Genomic DNA, 22,860 nt, shown 5'->3' with positions numbered 1-22,860 from the left:
TAGTACTATTTTTAGTTAGTATTATATAATACCTATCTTAGTACCTATAAAGGTAAAAAAGCGGGTAAGGTTTTTAACTAGTAGCGTATATCTTCTAGCTAGCTAGTATAGTTAGCTAATACATTTATATATACTATACCCTAGTAGATACCTTCGTCTAACGTACGAATTTAAGTATAAATTATTAACTAACTTCTTCTTAGAATAGCTCTCTATAGGGTATAGAGGCTATTTTCCCTCTATTATTATCGTACGCCTTAAGTGCTTCCTATATAGCTTCTCTCCTAGTAGAGCTATAGAGTAGGTAGTTACTAATAAGATATTATAGTATTTATCGGGTAGTATTAATATAGCTATAATTATCCTAGTCTATCTTACTAAACCGTAATAGGTAGGCTCTAAAGTAGCTATAGTTTAGTTTTAGTTAGAAGTAGGCTAATACTTCTAGTTATCTATACTTAGGGAGTTAGATAGACGTCCTTAGTATAGATAGGAAGTTACGTACGTATAACTCCTAGGATAGTATTATCTATACTTCCTAGTATTATATAGTATATACTATCTATTCTACTATAGTTCTTTATCGTACGCGCATCCTAAGTAGGGTAGTACTTAAGTTATTATTCTCTAGGGTTAACCTAGTAGCCTCCTTTATAAGGGCATCTACTTATAGGTTTCCTCTAATCCCTATATAGCCTAGGGCCTATAAGAAGGTAAGACTACCTTATCTAGCTATAACTAAGTAGCCTATATCTATAGCTTAAAGTTATAGTCCTTAACTAAGTAGGTTAGATAGGGTCTAGAGGTAGTATAGTATAGCTTAGTTATCTATATATACTATAATCTATTATCCTAGCTATTTCTAGGTAGCTAGCTCTATAGCCCTTATAAGTACTTCTAGTTCTCTATTATATACGAGCTAGTATAGTCTAATATTTACTCTATAGCTTACTACTACTCTTATACTATCTTATTAGGTATCGTACGCTATAATTCCTATACCTACTCTATTTCCTTTTAGGATAGATAAAGCGTTAGAGTATAGGATAACTACTTAAGTCTTATATTCTATGCGTCTAATATATACTTAGGCTTCTTATTCCTTTTAGAGGTAGCTAATCTTAACTTTATACGGCGTAGTCTTTTTCTATAGGGGAAAAGAACCATGCTTAATAAGGTTTTTAGTACCTATTACTAGGTCTAAAATTATATTCTAGATATATTTAAGTTATATCTAGCGTCCTAGTATGCTCTCTAGTTTAAACATATTAATAATTATACGTACTAGGTGTTAGTAACTAAGTTTAAAGATTCTTATAGCGTATACTTAAAGTAATATGTTACGCCTAAGGTAGAGGGAGAGAAGGCCTACTTTAATTTCTATAGGAGTAATTAGGAAGGTGTAAAAGTATTATACCGCTACCCTAATATATAGACCGACTAAGTAAGATAGCTACTATCTCGCTTACTATACCTTTTTAGGTCGGTTAGTATAGTAGTATCGGCCCTACTACCTCATAAAAAGGCTCCTAGGATTTAGTATAGTCTACTATTTTAAAGTGTTCGTCTAAGTATCTTAGAGCTACTAACTTACTAGAAAACTAGAGACCTATAATCTACTATACTTTATACGTAAGTAAGGTATAGTTATTAGATAGTAGTAGGGGATAGTCTACGTTATATATTAGCTAGCCGCATAAGTCTTCTAAGTAATTACTTTACTTAGGCATTCTAAATTATCGTATACTACTAGAATAATAGGTATATATTAAACTATATCCTTAGCTATTAGATGAGCTACTTTAGCTATACTATATAATCTCCTAGGAGTATAATTATAGCTACCTTAGCCTTATCTAAGCTTATAAAATAGATAAGGTCTATTTTATCTTTATTAAAATTAACGGCATACTAGGTTCTAAGTAAGAAAAGCTAGGTTACTTCCTACTAGAGGATCCGCGTATTTTTCTTCTAACTAGTTAAGGAGATTATAATTAAAACATTATTAATATATAAGAGGAATCGTACTAAGTAAGAGGAAAAGAGCTTTTATATATAAATAAGAAATAGGATTAGTAAGACTAGGCTTCCTTAGGGGATTCCTAAAACTATTAGATAAAGGTCCTCTTATTAGCTATTAAAGGAGATCTAGAGTTATTAACTACTAGTAAATGTCTTTACCTATACTAGGAGGGAAGTAGGGAGCCTAATTTCCCCTATTACATATAAGAGCTAATAATAGCTAACTAGTAGGTAGCGATAATACTATAGTAGCTATAGGAATGCGGTATATATATATAGTAGTAAAAAGTATAATATATACTAGGTATATAGATTCTATAAGTATACTACTAACTAATATATATACCCCTAAGTAATAACCTAAATTTAGCTTATACCTATAAGAGTAGTTTAACTAGGACTTAAACTATTAACCTCTAGGTAGGTATAAATCTTACTTACTCTATAAGGTAGTAGGACTAATACTACTACGCTAGCTAACCTAAAAAGGTATAGTAAGTAAGATAGTAGCTATCTTACTTAGTTAGTCTATATACTAGGTATGATGCTATAACTAAGGCGGGGCCTAGAGAACTCTAACTAGGACCTAAAGAGGGCCGTACTAGGACCTAAAGAGGGCCGTACGTATTAGTAAGGACATATAAACGCCCTAAGAGACGAAACCTAATAAACTAAGGTTTCGTCTAATATCTATACTAAATATATTATTATTATTCACCCTTAATTCGACTCCCTACGGTGCTAAATCTCACATTTAAAACCTTTAACTACCGTAGCTAGTTAAATCGAAAATAGCTCCTATAACTTATTTAGGAAGCGTTAACCTAGAGGCTAGCTCTCTAGCCATAAACTAGCTAGTTAGAGGCTAAGAGGCTACTAACTAGAGGATAGTCCTCCCCCTAGTTAATAAAGATGCTTATGTTAAAATCTAGTCCCTAAATAATAGTAAGAGCTAGCTCTTAGCTACTCTAACGCCGAATCTATATATTACGACCGTTAATAATAAAATCACGGCGCTCTTAGTAACGCTTAATTCCATAAACGTAGAGGAGCTTACTAACTTATACTAACGGGTTTAGAGGCTTTAGGAGATTAAATGAAGTCTCTTAGGGCTACCTATTATGACCCTAGTCGGGCCTAACTCGTAACCTAATTCGTGAGCTCCCTATTATAACCCCCTTAGCTCCCTTATTAAGGCCCCTACGCCTAAGCTTATAAGCTTAGAGGTAAAGGATATAGACTCCTAGTTTTAGGCCCTAAATAATACGTTTAAGATATATAGCGCCTCTAAAGATTTAGGGCGTTAGTTATAATAGGCTACCTAGGGGTTAGCTATTAGTAAGGTAAACCTACGCGATAAGGTATTTAATACCCTTAACTTAAAAATAAACCCCCTAGTCTACTTTAAAGACTTCCGTACGTTTATTACGGACTAGATCTAGGACCCTAATATATAGAGGTTTAAGATATATATAAAGTTCTTTAATACGACCTAAACGAAGAGGTAAGAGTTTAGAAGCCTATAGTCTATGCTAGAAGCTAAGGAGCGACGTCTTAAGTTTAAGATTATTAATAAGGAGCACCGCGTTATATACTAGTTCTTATAGGTATACCTAATCTTACGCACTAAGCTAACTAAGATGAGTACTAAGAGTCGTATAAAGACTAAGTATGATGTATTTACTAAAGTTAAGAAGGCGGAGGAGCTCCTAGGGTAGGTATCCCTAAAGAGCGACCCTAAAGGGGCGCCTAAAAGGGGCCGGTTTAAACCTAGCTTAGTACCCCCCTAGAGGCCGAGGCCTAAGAAGAAACACTAGGGCTCCCTATCTAGGGGCGTAGCTAATAAAGTAACCTAATAGGGGAGTAGGCTAAAGAACTATTAGACTAGTAATTAGTACTAAAAGAGTAGTACTCTCTAGCTAAGGAGAGACTAACCGCTACTAACTAATAAAAAGTTAGAAAAAGGCGTGCCCTAGTTACATACCTAAGAGCGTCTTAGTAACTAGGATAGGAGAATTAATAAGGAGACCGTTAAGTAACGTATAACTTATTAGTAGTTCGTATTACATGTAATATAGCTACTAGGACATACTCCCTAATAGCTCTTATTAATAATAGCGCTACCCTAAACCTAGTTTAGAGGTTAGTAGCTTAGGATAAGGGCCTAGTCCCTACCTAAGAGCTACCTAGTTACTACCTAAATACTACCTTAGCTAACGGGTCTCCTCTTACTTTAGGACTAGCCTATTAGCTTACTATAACTACGTAAGATGATTAAGGTTAGAGCTAAACCGTAGGCCCCTAACTATTCTAGGAGAGCTAAGATGCGGCGTTTAAACTTATCCTTAGCCTAGAATAGATTTCTAAGGCTAAATGCTATTTTAAGTACTCCTAAAGATGTAGGCCGTCTTTCTCCTAGGCGAACCTAGACTATAAACCTATAATTAAATAAGTATCGTTAGAGGAATTAAGAAAGGAGGTTAGCCCTAAGGGATATATCTACGGTGCCTAGACCTACGGGTCTACGGTATAATAACCTTAACGGGTTAGCTACCTAGGCCCTAGTAGGACCCTATAGGGTATATAATTACCGGTAACTGCTAGTTATCCTAATAAAGGCGGTTATGCTCTATACCTAGTAGCCTATATAGATACTAGTAGGAGCCTAATCTAGGGCCTCCTAGAGTAATATACTAAATTTAATAACGTCTTTAACGGCGATCTCACTAGTATATTAGCCTAGAACTTAGTATATAACCATGTAATTAATCTTAAGGACGGTAGAATACTACTATAGTTACCTATATATAACCTATCTAAGAGAGAATTAAGTATCCTTAGAGAGTACCTAGAAAAGGCGCTGCGCCTTAGATAGATTAGACTAAGTAAGTTACCTATAGGGGCCCTAATCCTCTTTATGCCTAAGGCTAATAGGACCCTACGCCTTTATATAGACTACTAGGGACTTAATAAGGTTACTATTAAGAACTACTACCTCTTACCCCTAATTAGGGAGCTAATAGACTACATATTAGGGGCTACTATATATATAAAGTTAGACCTCCGTAACGCCTACTATAGACTCTAGATTAAGGTAGGAGATAAGTAGAAGACGGCCTTTAAGACATAGTATAGCTACTATAAGTATCTAGTTATGCCTTTTAGGCTAGCTAACGCTCCTACATCTTTCTAAGCGTATATCTACTAAGCTATAGCTAGGCTCCTAGATTCTATCTACGTTATCTACCTAGATAATATTCTTATATACTCCTAAAATAAGGTAGACTACATACGGCACGTAAAGTAAATCTTATAACATCTATAGGAATAGAAACTATACGCTAAAATCTCGAAGTACGTATTCTATATAAAACGCGTTAAGTTCCTAGGGTTTATAATCACCCCTAATAGCATCTAAATAGACGCTAAGAGGGTCTAGACTATTAAAGAATAGCTAGAACTATAAAGCTATAAGGATATCTAAGTGTTTCTAGGCTTTACTAACTTCTATTACTAGTTTATCTAGAACTACTCCGCGCTAACCTAACTCCTATATGAACTCCTATAGGAGGCTAGTTAGGCCCTAGCCGGCGCCTTATTAGACGCCGCGGAAGTAAAGAAGAAAAAGACTAGAAAGGGGCCTATAAGGTAGTACTAACCCTAGTACTAGCCGGAGGCCGCCTAGATAGCCTTTAAATAGCTATAAGCAGCCTTCCTAGAAGGCCCCCTACTATAGTACTATGATCTAAAGCGCCTATTAACCCTAATTATAGACGCATCTAACTACGTATATATAGGAATACTCCTATAGCTAGCCATTAGTAGCGATAGGGCTACCTATTAGCACCTAATTACCTACTACTTACGTAAATTTATTACTATAGAGGTACGGTACGATACCTACGATAAAGAATTACTTATAATTATAGAGTGCTTTAAGACGTAGTAGTACTACCTAGTATATATGCCCGCCCTAACGCGAGTCCTTATAGATTATAATAACCTCCACTATTTTATAGATACTAAACGCCTAACTATAAGGTAGGCTAGGTACGCGGAGTTATTAGCGGAATTTAACTTTAAGATTAGCTATAAACCTAGCTTAATTAACCCTACTAATAGTTTATCCTGCCGCCTAGACTACGTAAAGGGCTTTAAAGAAGCGGATAAATAGCTAGTATTAGACGTACTATTACCTACTCTATAATAGAAGCTCTAAGTGAAAGACCTTAAGGAGTTACTAGGTACTACTATACCCCTAGTTACTAGCTAGATGGACGCGTTACGGTACCTACTTAGAGTAGAGGTACTAGTAAAGCTGCCCTTAAAATAAGTCTAATAACGTAAGTAATACCCCCTTATAGTGTCCTTACTTACTAGTATTAGCTTAGCGCTAAGTCTAACGCCTTACTAAGAAGTAGTAGTAGCTACTCTTAGCGAAATAGTATATACCGACCCCCCTAAGTCCCTCCTCTAACTACTTCTAGATAGCTAGAGGAAGGACCCTCTATCTTAGAAGGTCCGTATAGACGGCGTAATAGGGGTAGACGGTGCCGGAGAGGGGTATTCTATAGACCCCTAAGGTCTTATCTACCGGAATAGTAAAGTATAGGTGCCTAATAGTACCCTACTACGCGGTAAGATCTTTATATAGAACTATAACGACCTAGTAGGCGGATACTTCGGTGTTAAACGCACGATAGAGGTTATTAGCCGTAAATACTAGTAGCTAACGCTAGCCGAAGACGTAACCGTGTATGTAGGAGACTATAATGCCTACTAGTAAAATAAGCCGCGGCGGTATAAGCTATATAGGCTCCTTAAACTAGTCTAAAGACCTATAATGCCCTAGTAATATTTCATAATAGATTTTATTACGGACCTTCTAGCCTCCTAGGACCTATTAGGACGCGAATATAATGCTATCCTAGTCCTAGTAGATAGGTTTATAAAATATGCGTAGTACTTTCCTATATAAATAACTATAAGTATAGATTACTTAGGTACTCTTATCTAGCGCGAGGTTATTATAGTAACTAGGTGCCTAATTAATATTATCTTAGACTAGGATAGCCTCTTTATAAGTAACTACTAGAGCATATTCTACTACTACTTAGGAATTATCTAAAAGTTAAGTATAGCGTTCTACCTATAGACTAATAGGTAAACTAAGCGCTAAAACTAGAAGCTAGAGGTATACTTACGCATGTATGTTAACTATAAATAATTAGACTAGGCCTCACGCCTATAGGAGGCGGCCTTTACCTATAATAGTAAAGTCTACTTAATAACTAAGTTCGCTCTAATATACCTAGCCTACGGCTAGGTACCTAATCTCCCTAATAGCATGCTAGATGCTATACCCTAGACGGGGGGGGGGAACTAATAGGGCTACTATAGGGCACCTAATTAATAACGAAGGGGTTACTATAGACCCTAACGTTATAGTAATAACGGACTCTAAGTAAGCTTAGCGGGTAGAGAGCCACCTCTACTAGCTAACTAAAATATATAAGGAGGCTAAGGAGCGTATAGAGCGCGCCTAAGTACTCTAGGCTAAGTATGCTAACCGTTACTAATCGGATAAATAATTTAATGTAGGAGAAAGAGTGCTTCTTTTATTAAAGAACATCTATACTAAATGACTAATAAAGAAGTTAGACGCCCGCTATCTAGGCCCTTTCCCTATTATCTAATAATACGGCAGGCTAACGTATAAATTAGACCTTCTACTAAGCATAGTAAGGATCTACCTAACATTCTACGTCTCCCTACTAGAACCCTATTAGGGCCTAGTAGACGCTAAACCCTACCCCGTTAAGATTAATAACGAGGGCGATAAGTACTAGGAAGTAGAAACTATTATTAACTATAAACTTACCCCTAGAGGGGTATAGTACTACGTTAAGTAGGTAGGCTATAGGAATAAATTCAATAAATAGATGTATAAGGACGGCCTAGATAACTACTAAGAAATAATAGACGCGTATAAGTCTACCTATAACGTTTTAAAAAACCCGGCTAAACGTAAGTAGATAGTACCTAAAGGGGCGACTAATAGGCTAGCCCTAGTAGGCCCCGTAAAGTAAGGATAAGGATAACCCCTAGGGTCCTAAAATAAATCTAAAGGGGTAATAGCGGTAGTAGGGAGCCCCCTTAGGACCCTAGCGGATCCTAATAATACCCTACGGAAACTAGGAGATAACTTAGGTAATAGCCTAAGTAATAACATAGATATATTAACTTAAAGAGGAGTATAGAAAGGATTATAGGTAGTAACGGGTAAGAGTAAGCGCTAGATAGGAATAAGCATGTCTTAGAAACTATCCTATAGACTTAGCCTAATATAAGTAGACTATTCTACTAACTATACCCGTAAAAGACCTTAATTACTATAAGGGTATTAAAAAAGACCCGATAACTCTACTAACTAGACCCTATATAGGAACTAGGGATAATAGGAACGCCTAACTAGTATAAATAGATCCTATAGAAAAGAAAACCTAGTTTAGCTACTATAGTAAAGGGTATTACGGCAGGCAGGCGTAATATATATACGTAATAGCTATAACTACCCTAACTCCTCATTTATGATAACATTAGCGGGCTTATTAGGGCTAAAGAGACCGCCGGCGTTCTACTATAGGTTAGCTAATAGGAACCTAAACGGGGTTATAAATAGTAATAACTTACCTTCTAATGCTCCTACACGGCGCGGTAACTTACCTAATAATAATAACCTAACTCTACTAGTATAACCCCTTTACTCTTTACGCTATTACCTATAGCCTTAGTATAGTTCTAAGCTATATACTCTAGCGTGTTTAAATAGCCGAACTACGAAGCTAAGGGACGCATGAACATATCTTACTAGGCTAGAGTAGTAGTATCGTACGTATCCTTATCTAAAAGCCTATAAGTATAATCTAGCTTAGCCTTAGAATAGGCTGCTAGTAGAGGAATATTAGCTATACTACTAGTAGATATAGGAATAGGAGACGAATAAGACGCCTAAGTCTAAGACTAGGTCTAGTAATAAGACTCTAACTTATTATATACTATAGTATAGTAAGCGTAGTTAATTAAGTACTCGCGCTCCTCTAGCGTAATGTTAACCGCGCGGCGAAAATACTTATTAATCTACTAATAACCGGTTAGTAACGCGCCTAAGTAGTACCTAAATAGTATACCTATTTATACTAATTAGCTATAGCGGCGTAGTATATATACTTACTACTCCTACCTATTAGTACCTTATAACCGATAAATAATATGCGGATCTAGGCCTAAATAATTAAAGAGTCCCTAAAATAGTTAGCTATAGCTATTTAGGAAATTAGTCTTAATAACTTACTATAAGTAAGCCTATAGCTTACGACTACTAGACGATAACGTACTAGTATCACCCCTAGAAGAGCCGCTAGGCGCCTTACGCTTATAAGGAGAGGTCTATAGCTTTATAATAGGGGCTAAAGGGTTACCTAGTAGCACCCTAGACTAGTAGTAAATGTATTACGCATAAGTAGGGCGATCTAATAGCGGCTAAGGCTAGAAATAAACCGGGTAGCTACGAACCTCGTTATATATAAGATAGGGGGGGGCTATAGTAAAAGTCGTATAAAGGTAATAGTTAAAAAAGATAGATAGTAGGTAAGATAAGCGACCCTATTTATACGCTACCGCTACTAGCTACTAACTCCGCACCTATAAGCTAATACCTAGGCGCTTATATATAAGCTACGAGGCTAATAATAAAGTAGATAACTCTATAGGCTTAAATAAAGAAAACCCTATTACTATATAATGATGCTTAGGGCTATAACGACGCTAATTACGGGCTAGAACACGCCTAATAGCATAACTACACCCTTAGGCCGGATAATAGATAATGCTACCGCTTAACTCTAACTTAGCGCCCCTAAGACGGCTACTTACTAACGGTCTAAGAATAGCCCTTTTAGAGGGGGGGATAGTATAATGCTATAACTAAGGTAGGGCCTAGAGAACTCCGACTAGGACCTAAAGGGGGCCGTACTAGGACCTAAAGAGGGCCGTACATATTAGTAAGGACATATAAACGCCCTAAGAGACGAAACCTAATAAACTAAGGTTTCATCTAATATCTATACTAAATATATTATTATTATTTACCCTTAATTTAACTCCCTATAGTGCTAAATCTCATACTAGGGTAGTAGTATAACATTAATATAAGCATCTTTATTAACCTAGAGAGGAACTATTCTCTAGTTAGTAGCCTCTTTACCTCTAACTAGTAGGTTTATAGCTAGTATACTAGCCTCTAGGTTAATACTTCCTAAATAAGTTATAGAAGCTATTTTTAATTTAACTAGCTATAGTAGTTAAAGGTTTTAAATATAAGATTTAGTACTATAGGGGGTTAAATTAAGTAGGAATAATAATATATTTAGAGTAGATATTAGATAAAACCTTAGTTTATAAGGTTTTTATCTATAGAGGGCTTTTTATATATCCTTACTCTTATATATAGCCCTATTTAGGTCCTAGTTAGTAGCTACTAGGCCCTACCTTAATCCCTAATCTCTAGTAGGGTCTATAGGCGCTAGTATTATATTATTATTATATAGGCTTTTTTCTAAGAAATAGTAGCTAAACTAGAGAAGAGTGTCGTATTTATAAGGATGTAGGATAGGGAGAAAATGCGCTAGAGGCTAATAGAATGATTAGATGGTTATTAGTGGTGGCGTCGGCGTAGTAGTGGGGACAGGCGAAGATCGGACCGTGGCTCGCTTCGCCTGCGTTGTGGGGTCGGAATGGCCGAACGCGCTGGATTCGGACGGTCAATGACGAAACAATTTGCTTGATTCGCACGGCAAGTGGTGGTGTTGCTGGACAAGTTTTCAGGTCGGATCCCAATGTTCGCAGCTCGACCTTTTTCTAGCTGTGCTGAAGCGTTGAAGTAGGCCTTGTATTTTTCGACGGAAAGCCGGGAAGCGGTGGAGCAACGAGGGGCAGAAATCGGTCTGCTGGTATTGGTAGAAAACTAATGGAGAAGGGGGCTGTAAAATTGTATAGATATTGGGGAGAGGCAGACGTGTGGAGTGGGAGGCGGATGAGGACACATGGCCATTTTAGTCGAGTGCTCAGCCAACACCATGCAATTGAGTCGAGTTTCGCCAGAGATTTGATCAGAACAACGTAAATTAACGACTTTGTGTCCAATATCGATGGATGGAGAGACGTTGAAGTGTGCGGTGGTGGAGAAGACGAGCAACAATTGAATGCAGGAACACCGGGTATGCGCGATGCATGCCAGTGACGTCATGACCCTCCCAAATGGAATGACACCGCACCAGCCCAGGACGGGGAGGACAGAATGAAAGCGGCGTGTGAGGAAAGAAGAGGTAAGCAGTCTAGCGCCGAGCTGCGGCAAGAGCCTAAATCAAATCAGACGTCTCACGATAGACGTACCTTAACTTCCGTTCCTGGCTCAATTACCCAGCAAGCCATTTTCGTCGTTTTCCCTCCCATCGCTGCCAAACTTTCGCGGGACGACCCGTCTCCCGCTCACCACCTGCACCTGCACCTGCGTCCAGCTTCCGCTAACCTCATCCAACCCGCTCCTGCTCCCCAAGCCCCAACCATGGCTTCCATCATTGGTATCTTGCTCCAGCACACCTCTTGCAGCTCAATTGGGGTCAATGGCAGCTAACAAGCCCCCACAGACACCGTAACCAGCGTCGCCGACGCGTACCTCAACCCGCTCCTCGACGGTGGCTACATACCCTCGCGCGTCATCCGCATCGGCATCCGGTCGCAGCTGCACCAGCGGCTCCTCTCGCTCGCGTCTTCGACGCTGGCCGCCGACTACGCCCGCAAGATGGAGTACGTGGCGCAGCTGCGGTCGCGCCCCATTGCCATTGAGACGGCGACGGCCAACACCCAGCACTACGAGGTTGGCACCGGCGTCCTGGCCGCGTGCTTGGGCCCGCGCATGAAGTACTCGTGCTGCCTGTACGAGAAGGGGAGCGAGACCTTGGGCGAGGCCGAGGTGGCCATGATGGGGCTATATGTCAAAAGAGCAGGGATCGGTCCAGGGATGAAGATTCTAGATCTAGGGTAGGTTTTCTTTTGATGTCTCTCATCATCCCGCTCCATTTGCTCCCTCTACAACCTCGAGAGCCTTAGTACTAACCCTCTCAGGTGCGGCTGGGGCTCTGCCTCTCTATACCTGGCCGAGGTGTTTCCCACATGCCAAATCACGGCCTTTTCAAACTCGCGCACCCAAAAGGAGTATATCGACGCGTGTGCTGTAGAAAAGAAACTCACAAATCTCGAAGTCATCACGGGCGACGTGGTTGACTATGAATTTGAGCCGGAGACATATGACCGTGTCGTCTCAATTGAGCTGTTTGAGCACATGAAGAACTACGAGTTGTTGATGGCCAAGGTCGCAAGGACGTTGAAGCCTGGAGGCAAACTGTTCGTGCATATCTTCGCGCACAAGAGCATGCCATATGATTTTGAGAGCGGATGGATGACGGAGCACTTCTTCACGGGTGGAACCATGCCAAGCGCGGATCTTTTGCTGTATTTCCAGCGCGACCTGACCGTCAAGGAGCAATGGTGGGTCAATGGGCAGCATTACGCCAGAACATGCGAGGTATGATCATTCCATGTTATTTTAAGAGCAGACTGACACATTGGCTAGGACTGGCTGGCCAAGATGACAGCCAACAAGAAAGCCATTTGGCCGCACCTGCAAGAGACATATGGCAAGGAGAATGCGACAACGTGGTTCCATCGCTGGCAGATCTTTTACATGGCATGCGCAGAGTTGTTTGCACATGAGGGCGGCGACACATGGGGAGTGACGCATTACTTGTTTGAAAAGGCCGAGAAGTGATGGCAGTTTCTCAAAAGCTGCTAGAGTCTAGTCTGTGAATAATGTTTAGTAGCTTTTGTGAGTCGTGAGAATCGTAGTGTAGCATTGCCGCCTGATCAAACGCAGTGGTTCGTCTTGCGCCAAAACACATGATAAGTTCGACTTGACAATGTGCGTCGAAAGTTTGATTGTTTTTGTGCTGAATGAAGGGCAGTGCTGATCCGCCCGACAGAGCATCGCCGCAAGGCCGGACGACGGAGATCTTGGTCTAGGTGCGCAGAAGACATGGGAACAACCACTCTCTTTGATTTGCCAGACTCTGGCATTCCATAATGGTACCAATTCAGACCACTTGCGCCAGTTGCAAAGTCACGTCTCTCATGCTCATCTTCGGCCCGGTTGGCTCAATGGTCCCACGGGTGTTTCCATCCAAGCAGCACGGCGCCGTTCTTCTTCCAGCTGTACAACACCTTTGAGCAGTGTCAGCATTGTTTTTGAATGACGGTACAAGGCGTACCCAGAACCACATGGCAGCGCCGAGACCAGTGGCGGCGAAGCGGTAGAGAGGGCGAACGGGGTGGACGTGGACGGGGTGGCTGCCGGGGCCACGAGCAGGACCGGGGCCGTGACCAGCCATTGTGATGCGAATTGCTTGAGCAGTGTCAATTGCGCGGTTGCCGATGATCGGAGGGCATAGAGAGGCTCACAATGGAGATGTCTGGAGCTCGGGAGATGTGCGGAGGTCGATGGAAGTGATCTCGTGGAGTCTGTGGTGGTCGGTCGGAGAGCGGTGGTGGAGCTTGCCTGACGGCCTTGGCGATCGACAACGGTCCAAGGCCGCAGCTAGGAACGGCATCGCGAACAACGTACCAACACGCGCTGCTCATCGTACTGCCCACCCCCCCTCATTCTCCGGCATTTGCTCGCCATCATCGCTGCCGCCGCTCCATCTCTCGCCTGAGAACATGCGCGCTTGAATCGCGCGCACATGGCGCCAAGTCTTCTCAGTTTCCGCCACATTCACATTCACTTCACTTGCTGCGCGCCGCCTACATGTCGCGATTGAAGATCGGTCCGCTCCACCACTCTAAATCTCAACATCTGTCCAGTCGCCTCTGAGTTCACCCCGACGATCTTACGCTGGCCACTCATCTCTATCTGCCTTCCTCATCCCCTGCTGCCGCGCAGCATGGCGACTCCATCAACCGTGCCCGCGCCGGGCCTGGCCCATCGCAAGTTCCAGGGTTGCTCAAAAATTGGCGATTATGAGGTCATGGGCAAGCTCGGCGAGGGAACCTTTGGGTCAGTCTTCGCTCGCCCGTCTGCCACCTGAGGAATTACTAATTGCCTGCAGCGAGGTTCACAAAGCGCGATCGCGGCGAACGGGTGCTGTCGTTGCGCTCAAGAAGATTCTCATGCACAACGAAAAGGATGGCGTATGTTTGCACCAACCTCACTTGAGCTTTTACTGATCGTGCCGCAGTTTCCTATCACTGCACTCCGCGAGATCAAGCTGCTGAAGCTGCTGAGCCATCCCAACGTCCTTAAACTCGAAGAAATGGCTGTTGAGAGAAGCAAAGGTACCAACCGGTCCGGCCCCGTATGGCCAGAAGGAGGCTTACAATGCGCTAGGCGAAGGTCGTAAACGAGCAATCCTCTACATGGTCACGCCTTACATGGACCACGACCTGTCGGGCCTGCTTGACAATCCTGAAGTGCGCTTCATCGAGCCGCAAATCAAGTGCTACATGCTGCAGCTGTTGGAAGGCCTTAGGTATCTACATGACGTATGTCACCCAAGCCGCAGATCCGTAACAATAACTCTAAAACTCAGCTGCAACAGAATCAGATTCTGCACCGTGACATGAAAGGTGAGTTTGCTCGACTGCGCCCATGCGCGACATTGCTGACGCTAGTAGCCGCCAACTTGTTGATCAACAACCGCGGAATATTGCAAATTGCCGACTTTGGACTTGCGCGCCACTATGATGAACCCGTGCCGCAGGCAGGCAAAGGTTGTGGTGAAGCTCAGAGAGACTACACCGCCCTTGTAGTAACGCGCTGGTACCGCCCACCGGAGTTGCTTCTACAGCTTCGACGTTACACCCCCGCTATAGACATGTGGGGTGCTGGGTAAGATCTTTGAAACGCTGCTGCTCAGACATGTCTAACCGGACGTAGTTGCGTGTTTGGAGAGATGTTCAAACGAAAACCGATCCTGGCCGGAAACAGTGACATCAACCAGGCCCAGATCATCTTTGATTTGGTCGGATCGCCCAACGAAGACAACATGCCCGGCTGGAGTCAACTGCCTGGATGCGATGGCGTCAAACAGTTTGCCCCACGCAAGGGCAATCTCCAGAGTGTTTTCCGAGAGTTCGTGCGACGACCCATTGGAAAAGACGCGCGCAGCTAACTTTTTATCCAGCCAAGATCCCCTTGCAATTTCGCTTCTCAGCGACCTATTGAAACTCGACTGGAGAAAACGACTTAATGCTATTGACGCGCTTAACCACCCATACTTTAAAGCGCGACCCCTGCCGGCAAAGCCGGAAGATTTGCCACGATTCGCAGACTCTCACGAGCTGGATCGCAGAACCGCTCGGGGCAAGCAACAAGCACTCCCTCCTGCGCCAGCAGGCGGCACAGTCGGAATGGGACCTAATCCAAACGGCGAGTGGCCCGTCGGTCCGCCAAATGGAGCAACCCTTGCCAACGGCGACCGTTACCCTCCGCGCGACAGAGGACCGCCAGGGACCAATTCTTTGGGTCATCATTACCGCGGAAGCTACGACGGCAGGGTCCCACCACCACCAGGACCCTATGACCATCGAGGGCCTCCCCCGGATCGGAGAAGGCCATGGGACAGCGACAGTCGGCGAGGCAATATGCCTTACGGACCTCCGCCAAATGCAAGACTGCCACCTCCGCCTCCCGAGGGCAGCATGCATCCTCTCCCACACCCCCCATCGAACCGGCCGTATTCTGGCGCTCGGCGCGGCGCAGGGGGTGCCAACGTGGACACATATATACCAAGCTATGCTGACGGTGGCCGACGCAACAGCACGGATCGAGGGTCAACGGAGCGAGAGGAGCACCGCAGCTCTCGCGATCGTAGCAGACCGCCATCCAGAGATGATCGTCGAGGGTTTCGGGAGCGCGACTGGAGCCTCGATTACGACGAGGGGTCACGCCGCCGGACGCGCAGCAGAAGTCCGGTGAGCAATGAGGCTCACGAGCGGCGCGAGCGAGAACGGCGAGAGCGGGACAGGGAGATATACAGCAGGAGATAGGATGGATTGGCGAAAAAGGGTTGGACGTGTTGGTCAGATTTTTTCGTCATGAGAGGCTACAGCATAAGCCTCTGGCGTTTTTGATTGGAGCATTTGGGGTTTCTTTGCAGGGTTTGATCGGTATGCATAGCGTGGCGCATTTTTGCGGATAAAGGCTTGATGGATTTGGAGGGGAGGTGGATGGTATAGGGAGAAGGACGACCAGACGACCTATACCCATGATGATGGTAGCGCACAATTGACGAGATGGACAAGTAAATATTTACTCTTGATGTCGAGACGTGGATGCCCGGAGACCTTGGCTGGGTACGTTAGAGGAACAGGAACAAAGGAAGGGTGTGGGGGCGCGTGGTCACCGCCTGCGGGCGGCAGAAAAGGCAAAATGACAATATGAAATAATCCACACGCGAGGGTTTGGCCAGTCCCTAGGTCCCGTCCCTTTGTGAGCCCCGCCGCCGCCGCCGCCGCCGCCGCCGAACTCGGTCCACGCCTTTGCCTGTGACTCTTCTTTTAACAATCAATCGCCCGACCCTCACGACAGCACCCCCACTACCTTACCACCACCGCGTCCTCGGCTTAAATCCATCCTCCCCCGCCAACCTCCTCGTCCGCAATGAACGGCACAATGATCAACGGCGCCTCGAGAATTAATCACACTGAGGAGAAGGACCTGCCCGGCGGCTGGGTCGTGTTGAAATTCGGCGGAACGAGCGTCGGCAAGTTCGCCGTCAACATAGCAGAGATTGTCAAGTGAGCCTGCGCTCCCTCGTTTCCGGGGAGCTGTCCTGCTAATCGCTGCTTGAAGGGCAGGTATCGAGAACAACCGCGTCGCAATCGTCTGCTCTGCCCGCAGCAACAATACGAAGCTGGAGGGCACCACCAACCGGTACCACCACCTTCTTCTGCGCAGTGTAACCTCAGGCGTCGCTAAACATTCAGGCTGATCCGCTCCGCACGCGAGGCTGAGATTCCGGGCTCCAGAGGCTACATCGAAATCGTCGAAGCCATCCGCACCGACCATATTCAGGCCGCCGCCGACACCATCAAGACGCCCGAGATTCTCGAGCAGTTTACAAAGGATGTCAACGAAGAATGCTCCACCCTGGTCAAGATTCTCGAGTCTGCCCAGCACCTTGAGGAGGTCAGCATCAAGGTCGAGGACAAGATCATTAGCAAGGGCGAGAAGCTGAGCTGCCGCTACATGGCCGCGCTGCTCGAGCAAATGGGTGTCCCGGCCCAGTATGTCGACTTGTCGCAAGTCTTGAGGGGCACTCCCAGCCAAAAGACGTTGGACGAGACGTTTTACGCCGGCCTGGCCACCACCTTCGGTGACGAGCTGCGCTCTTGCGGCAACAAGGTCCCTGTTGTGACGGGTTACTTTGGCAACGTTCCTGGAGGCATCTTGAATGCTGTCGGACGTGGGTACACTGATCTTTGTGCGGCTCTCTGCGCCGTTGGCACTAAGGCGCAAGAGCTTCAGATTTGGAAGGAGGTCGACGGCATCTTCACTGCTGACCCGCGCAAGGTCCCTACTGCGGCGCTCTTGTCGTCTGTCACGCCCTCTGAAGCGGCCGAGTTGACCTTTTATGGCTCTGAGGTCATCCACCCCTTTACCATGGAACAGGTCATCCGCGCCCGCATCCCCATTCGGATCAAGAACGTCATGAACCCGCGCAACGCTGGAACCATCATCTTCCCAGACACGGAGGATGAGCTTGACCCCAAGGCTCCGCTCCATGACCCCAAGCTGTTCCGCACCCGTTCCACCGTCAATATGCAGGCCGTCAAGGGCCCCAAGCGCCCTACTGCTGTAACCATTAAGCGTGGCATTGTGGTGTTGAACGTGCACAGCAACAAGCGTACCCGCGCTCCGGGCTTCCTTCGCAACATCTTCTCCATCCTCGACAGGTGGAACATGTCGGTCGACCTCATTTCGTCGTCCGAAGTCCATGTCTCGCTGGTCCTTCACTCGGAGTCGAGCATGCTGAGCTACGGCACCGACGAGGAATACCACATCCAGGACGAGGACCTCCGCGGCTGCGTCGTTGGCCTGAGTGACATTGGAACCATTGACTTGGTGCCCAACATGGCCATTGTGAGCTTGGTTGGTAAGCAGCTCAAGAACATGGTCGGCATCAGTGGACGGTTCTTTAGCGTGCTTGGTGAGAACAATGTCAACATTGAAATGATTTCCCAGGGTAGGTGCCACATGTGAACTTCTTGACCGTCTAGGTGTGCTGATTGTCGAATAGGTGCCAGCGAGATCAACATCTCGTGCGTCATTGAAGAGAGGGACGCCGACCGCGCCCTGAATGTTGTACATACGAACCTTTTTACGTTTCTAGACTAGATGAGCGAGCAGCATGAGCGGGCGTTTCTTTTGGGTACAGCTTGTCATTTCCACGCGCCATGTTCACGAGAGACGTTCAAAAAAGCAGCAGAGGAGACAGCAGTCAGAGGTTGAGACACCACGACTACCCCGCAGGCATTCATGTCTGCATGTTGTTCGGGCATTTACAGACGGTGGCAAGCAAGTCGTTGGATTGGGTTGGATTTCGGTGGATAGCGTCAAAACTAGTTTGATAGAGAGCCGGTTTTCGGGCAATATCTTGTATAGACCAAATCAGACTGTGTATCCGCGGGTGTAAGAGCAAGGAAAGGTAGGTACGGTCTTTCGCTGGCATCAGTTGAGATCTGACCTTTAACGCGCAGGACTTTGTCGAGAAAAATCAGCACGAAGCCGGAGCGAAACCTGACGATTGTGATCATGTGGGAGAGTCCGTGGTCGCAGGATGTGGGTGCTTGCTTGCCTTCGGTTGGTGGCCCACGGGCTGCTTCAAGTGAGAGTCGGGCCTGGCAGTTCCAAGGTTGGCATTTCGCACACGCACCGACGCCGACCTTGACACAGAAATATCGCCTCGCAGCTTGTCAAGCCCTGCGACCCGCGCACTACCATCTCATTGTGGCGTTTCTCAAGCCCTTTTGGCTCTGCCTTCGTCTTCACCCACACACCTCCGCACATTTCCTCCACCCACTCTCTAACAACCTCAACGACCATCTCCGAAATTGCAAGCCGTTCCATCCACTTTCAACAAACATGGCGCCGCCTCGCAGCGGAAGCAAGCATGGCAGCCTTCGCCGCCACGTGAGCCAACTCTTCAACACGTCTGCAAGCAAAGTCGACGCGGCCGACGTGCCACCCGTTCCACCCATTCCGCACTCGCTTCCTATCACTCCTCAGCAGGAGGAGAGCCCGCTTGAGCAGCAGTGGCAACAGCATCAGCAGGGCAAACCACCCTTCGCCAAAGCTGAGGGCATGTCGCAGGGAGCTGGGGAGCACAACGCTGGGCCTCCTCCCTCCAAGATTCCTGCCGCACGCACCAGGACTCCTCTCACTCCGTCGACGTTCGTTGCCCCGACTCTTCCCACAGAGTCTGGCAACATGTCGCGCAAGTTTGCCTCGCCTTCTTTCTCAAAGAAACAGCCTGACCCTCCTGGCCCCACGGTAATACATCACTCCCAACCCAAGGCAAAAATATTCCCTCAAGAAAAAGAAGATTCGGCCAAAGGTGTCACTACGCGTCTCGCTGCGCGTCAGGCGCTCGCCAACGTATCTGGCTTCGTCTACAAGCCAACATATGAGCATCACGAATTGAGGTCCAAGTCGCCGTGCAACTCGCCCCAGCTATTGCCGAGTGATTTGAAGAAAAAACAAGATGAAGAGTGGCAAAGAATAGACCGTTCCAACGAGGAGATGGAGCCTTCTGATGAGGAGATTCGGCATCTGCTCGACATTGCAAGGGAGATGAAGGTGGAGGAGGAAGAGCAGAGGAGGCGGGATCTTGAGGCTTCGAAAGAAAAGCTTAGACGTCTGTTTGACACGACGAGCAATGATCCCGCATCCGACGAGAAAGATGTGCCAGCTTTGCCTGAAGCAAGCTTGCCAGAGGACTACAGCAATCGTTCAAAGGCCGCCAAGAAGTGTGCTAGGCAGAAAGCCAGCAAGAAGAAGGCGACAGAGCCAGCTGAGAAAGCGCCTGCAAGAGATGTTCCGGTCGTCATTGGCTGGCCCGGTAAGTTTGGTCACCGTCTCGTACATCTGAAGGAGTGCTAATGTGGCCGGTGTAGCTGGTGTGAAAATGCCCGATAAGCTAAGGACCTCTGTCGGTCGCGATGGAGTCTTTTCCTCTTCTCAAGCCGTCAAGATCGCCCACCGCCCACGGACAATGGCGGACTTGCTTTCAGAAGGCCATGGACTCACAATGCGTCCCGAGGCTCCTCCGGCCGGGGCTTCGTCACCAAGGTCCAGCACATCGAAAGGCTTCAAGATCTCGAGAATCCCGCGACCCAAGAGAAGTTCGACCATGTCTTCAGCAAGGTCTGCAGTTTCAGTTGAGACTGTCATGACAGCCATCCCGCTTGAGAGAAGACGCACGGGTTCTTCTTCGATCGCAGCGCCATCCACGCCGTCATCCTCGCCTCTGCTCTTCTTGGGGCCGCCTATGCCTACGGATTCTGACTCTGATAATGAAGACGCGTTGTCAGTTTCCTCCATAAACATCGCTGAAAAGGCTATTGAGGATGAAGCTGCTCCAGACGAGTTTACCAAGTTACTTGCTTCCGACCTTGTCCACCCGTGGCCGGACTTGTGGGCAAAGGATGTGTCTGGCTGGCCTCGGGATGTCCCTCGAGAGGACGCAGATGCCTACAAGCAAGTCCGCGAGCTGCTCATTGATGTCTGGATGGCGTTTACCGGCCAGAAGAAGGCCACTCAGGAGTTGGCGGACGTCTTTGCATCCATGCTCCCAGAAATTCCTCATTCCATTTCCAATTCCAAGCGATCATCCAAGGACAGTGGGAAGAAGCGGTTCTCCAAAGATTCCTTAAAATTCAAGAGAATCAGCAGCTCAAGCGCTAGAGTCCCTGCTGTCGACAACCTCAAGACTCCAAATCAGCCCTACAATGATTCTCATCTTGGCACCCTTGCTTTGGACTCTCCCATGGGAGGGAAGCTCTCGTTTGGCAGCAACAAGAGTGTTATCGCGAGTTTTGATAAGCGCATTTCTGGAACCTCCGAAGTTGAGAGCACTCAGCCTAGCAATCGCAGCCAGAGGAACAGTGGCCACAGCGGGGTTTTCTCTCTACCCAACGCCGTCTTCGGACGAAAAGAAGGTAGCCAGCAGAACCTTGGCCAGCGAAATAGTTGTCCAGATTCGATTTTCTCGCCAGACCAGCCCGATTTCGCACGTAAGGAGAGCAGTCCCTCAGATATCACCAAAGCCAGCAACGGTGAGGAAACAATCACGGTTGAGAATATCCCCAGGGGTACTCCAGCAGGCAATCTTCAAAGCCGCAAGCCTAATCTGACCATCCGCACGTCCAAGAGCAGCACGGAGCTGCGGTCTCCTGCCATCCAGAAAGTGACTTCGGCGACAGAGACGCCCACGCCTACCAAGCGCAGCCGCCTGGCGTCTTCTTTCGGAAACCTGTTCACCCCCAAGAAGTCTCCGAAGACACCCAGGAGCTCTTTCGAAGCCGATGATTACTTTGCTACCACGCCTCTTGACGCTCCGCCCATGCCAAAGCTGCCCCCTGCCTTTGCTCGCAGTGCATCGCAAATATCGACTCCGACGCCTCCTACGCCTGCCGGAGGTCTCTTCAGCCGCAAGACGTCAAGAGCTGCTACTCCTGTTCCTCCTACGCCCGGGTCTGGCCGATTCGATCGCAGCACATCGCAGCTTTCCACCTGTACGACGGCGCCTCCTACCCCTGGCAGTGGTCCGTTGAATTGCAGCACCTCACAGCTTTCTACCGACGTTCCTCCTAAGTCTAAAAGTGGTCTCTTTCACCGTAGCACATCGCGGCAGTCTGCTGGCACGGCGCCACCTTCTCCTGGCAACGGTCTGTTTGGCCGTAGCACGCCACATCTTGCAGACTCGGTTCCTCCCACGCCCGGTAGCACTCGCGGGAAGTCGAAAAGTTTCAGCAGCATTCTCCACGGCCTGGGCGGCAAGAAAAAAGACAAAGAAGAAGACGAGAACCAGGAGCTGCCCACCCACGTTGACCCAGCCGTCTTCGAAGAGCTGCTCGAGGAACTTATCCTCTCCTTCACCAACTGGCACAACTCCAACACCCCTACTTCGTTCCCACTCACTGGCCTCGCTGTCCAAGCCGCCCGTGCCCTGGTCACCTACACGTCGACTGTGCTTGAATCGTTGCACGACTTTGACGAGGATTGTGACAATGTCGATCAGCAACACGCGCGTCTCATCTGGATCACCAACAACTTTGACCTCCCCATGAATCTCTGTCCTTTTGAAAAACCCCCCGACATGTCACCAGAATACATTACCGCTGGCCATTGCGACGTCTGGGCCCTGCGCTTTCTCGCGTGGGCAGAAGAGCAGGACGAGCTCGCGCGCTACATCGAGCGCGATGTCCCTGCAACCTTCCACAGCGATGGCACCACCAACAAGCAGGACGGCACGAAAGCGAGCACTGCCGACGGCAACGGCAGCCCCCATTCGCGAGCAGCACCTTGTCCCCAGGGCCTCGACGCGCCCGGTCGCCGCGAGACCCTCAAGCGCCGTCTCGACTGGTGCGAAATCGACTCGAGGCTGGCGATCCACCTCAACTTCGACGGGCCCTTGGACCAGGTGACCGCAGCCATGGCCGAAG

The 22,860-nt window shown here is 46.6% G+C and overlaps 4 protein-coding genes across 4 annotated transcripts; 3 read left to right on the top strand and 1 right to left on the bottom strand.

Moving 5' to 3' along the window:
• Positions 1–11,767: 11,767 nt before the first annotated feature.
• On the top strand, positions 11,768–12,910 carry IWZ02DRAFT_384663 (S-adenosyl-L-methionine-dependent methyltransferase; the record flags this gene model as incomplete). Its single annotated transcript, XM_066765351.1, has 3 exons — positions 11,768–12,123; positions 12,208–12,667; positions 12,716–12,910. Coding segments are annotated over 3 exons (1,011 nt in total), but the record flags the coding sequence as incomplete, so codon positions are not given.
• Positions 12,911–13,293: 383 nt separating this feature from the next.
• IWZ02DRAFT_493824 (uncharacterized protein) lies at positions 13,294–13,526 on the bottom strand (the record flags this gene model as incomplete). Its single annotated transcript, XM_066769968.1, has 2 exons — positions 13,294–13,359; positions 13,407–13,526. The coding sequence occupies 2 exons, from the start codon at positions 13,524–13,526 to the stop codon at positions 13,294–13,296; spliced, it is 186 nt and encodes a 61-aa protein (XP_066618884.1).
• A 552-nt stretch (positions 13,527–14,078) lies between these two features.
• On the top strand, positions 14,079–16,182 carry IWZ02DRAFT_436394 (kinase-like domain-containing protein; the record flags this gene model as incomplete). The annotated part of the gene is made up of 8 exons (XM_066766523.1): positions 14,079–14,191; positions 14,244–14,325; positions 14,373–14,469; positions 14,522–14,676; positions 14,697–14,760; positions 14,809–15,022; positions 15,071–15,265; positions 15,318–16,182. 8 exons carry the CDS (start codon positions 14,079–14,081, stop codon positions 16,180–16,182), a joined length of 1,785 nt encoding a protein of 594 aa, XP_066618883.1.
• Positions 16,183–16,611: 429 nt separating this feature from the next.
• On the top strand, positions 16,612–18,532 carry IWZ02DRAFT_508707 (Aspartate/glutamate/uridylate kinase; the record flags this gene model as incomplete). The annotated part of the gene is made up of 4 exons (XM_066770455.1): positions 16,612–16,932; positions 16,988–17,068; positions 17,122–18,380; positions 18,435–18,532. Exons 1-4 carry the CDS (start codon positions 16,796–16,798, stop codon positions 18,530–18,532), a joined length of 1,575 nt encoding a protein of 524 aa, XP_066618882.1. The 5' UTR covers positions 16,612–16,795.
• Positions 18,533–22,860: the final 4,328 nt, after the last annotated feature.

The sequence above is a fragment of the Phyllosticta citriasiana genome (assembly GCF_038021145.1).
Source record: "Phyllosticta citriasiana strain CBS 120426 chromosome Unknown IWZ02scaffold_15, whole genome shotgun sequence".
NCBI lineage: Eukaryota > Fungi > Ascomycota > Dothideomycetes > Botryosphaeriales > Phyllostictaceae > Phyllosticta > Phyllosticta citriasiana.
The sequence above is the reverse complement of the archived record's forward strand: the minus strand, read 5'-3'. Positions and strand labels throughout refer to the sequence as shown.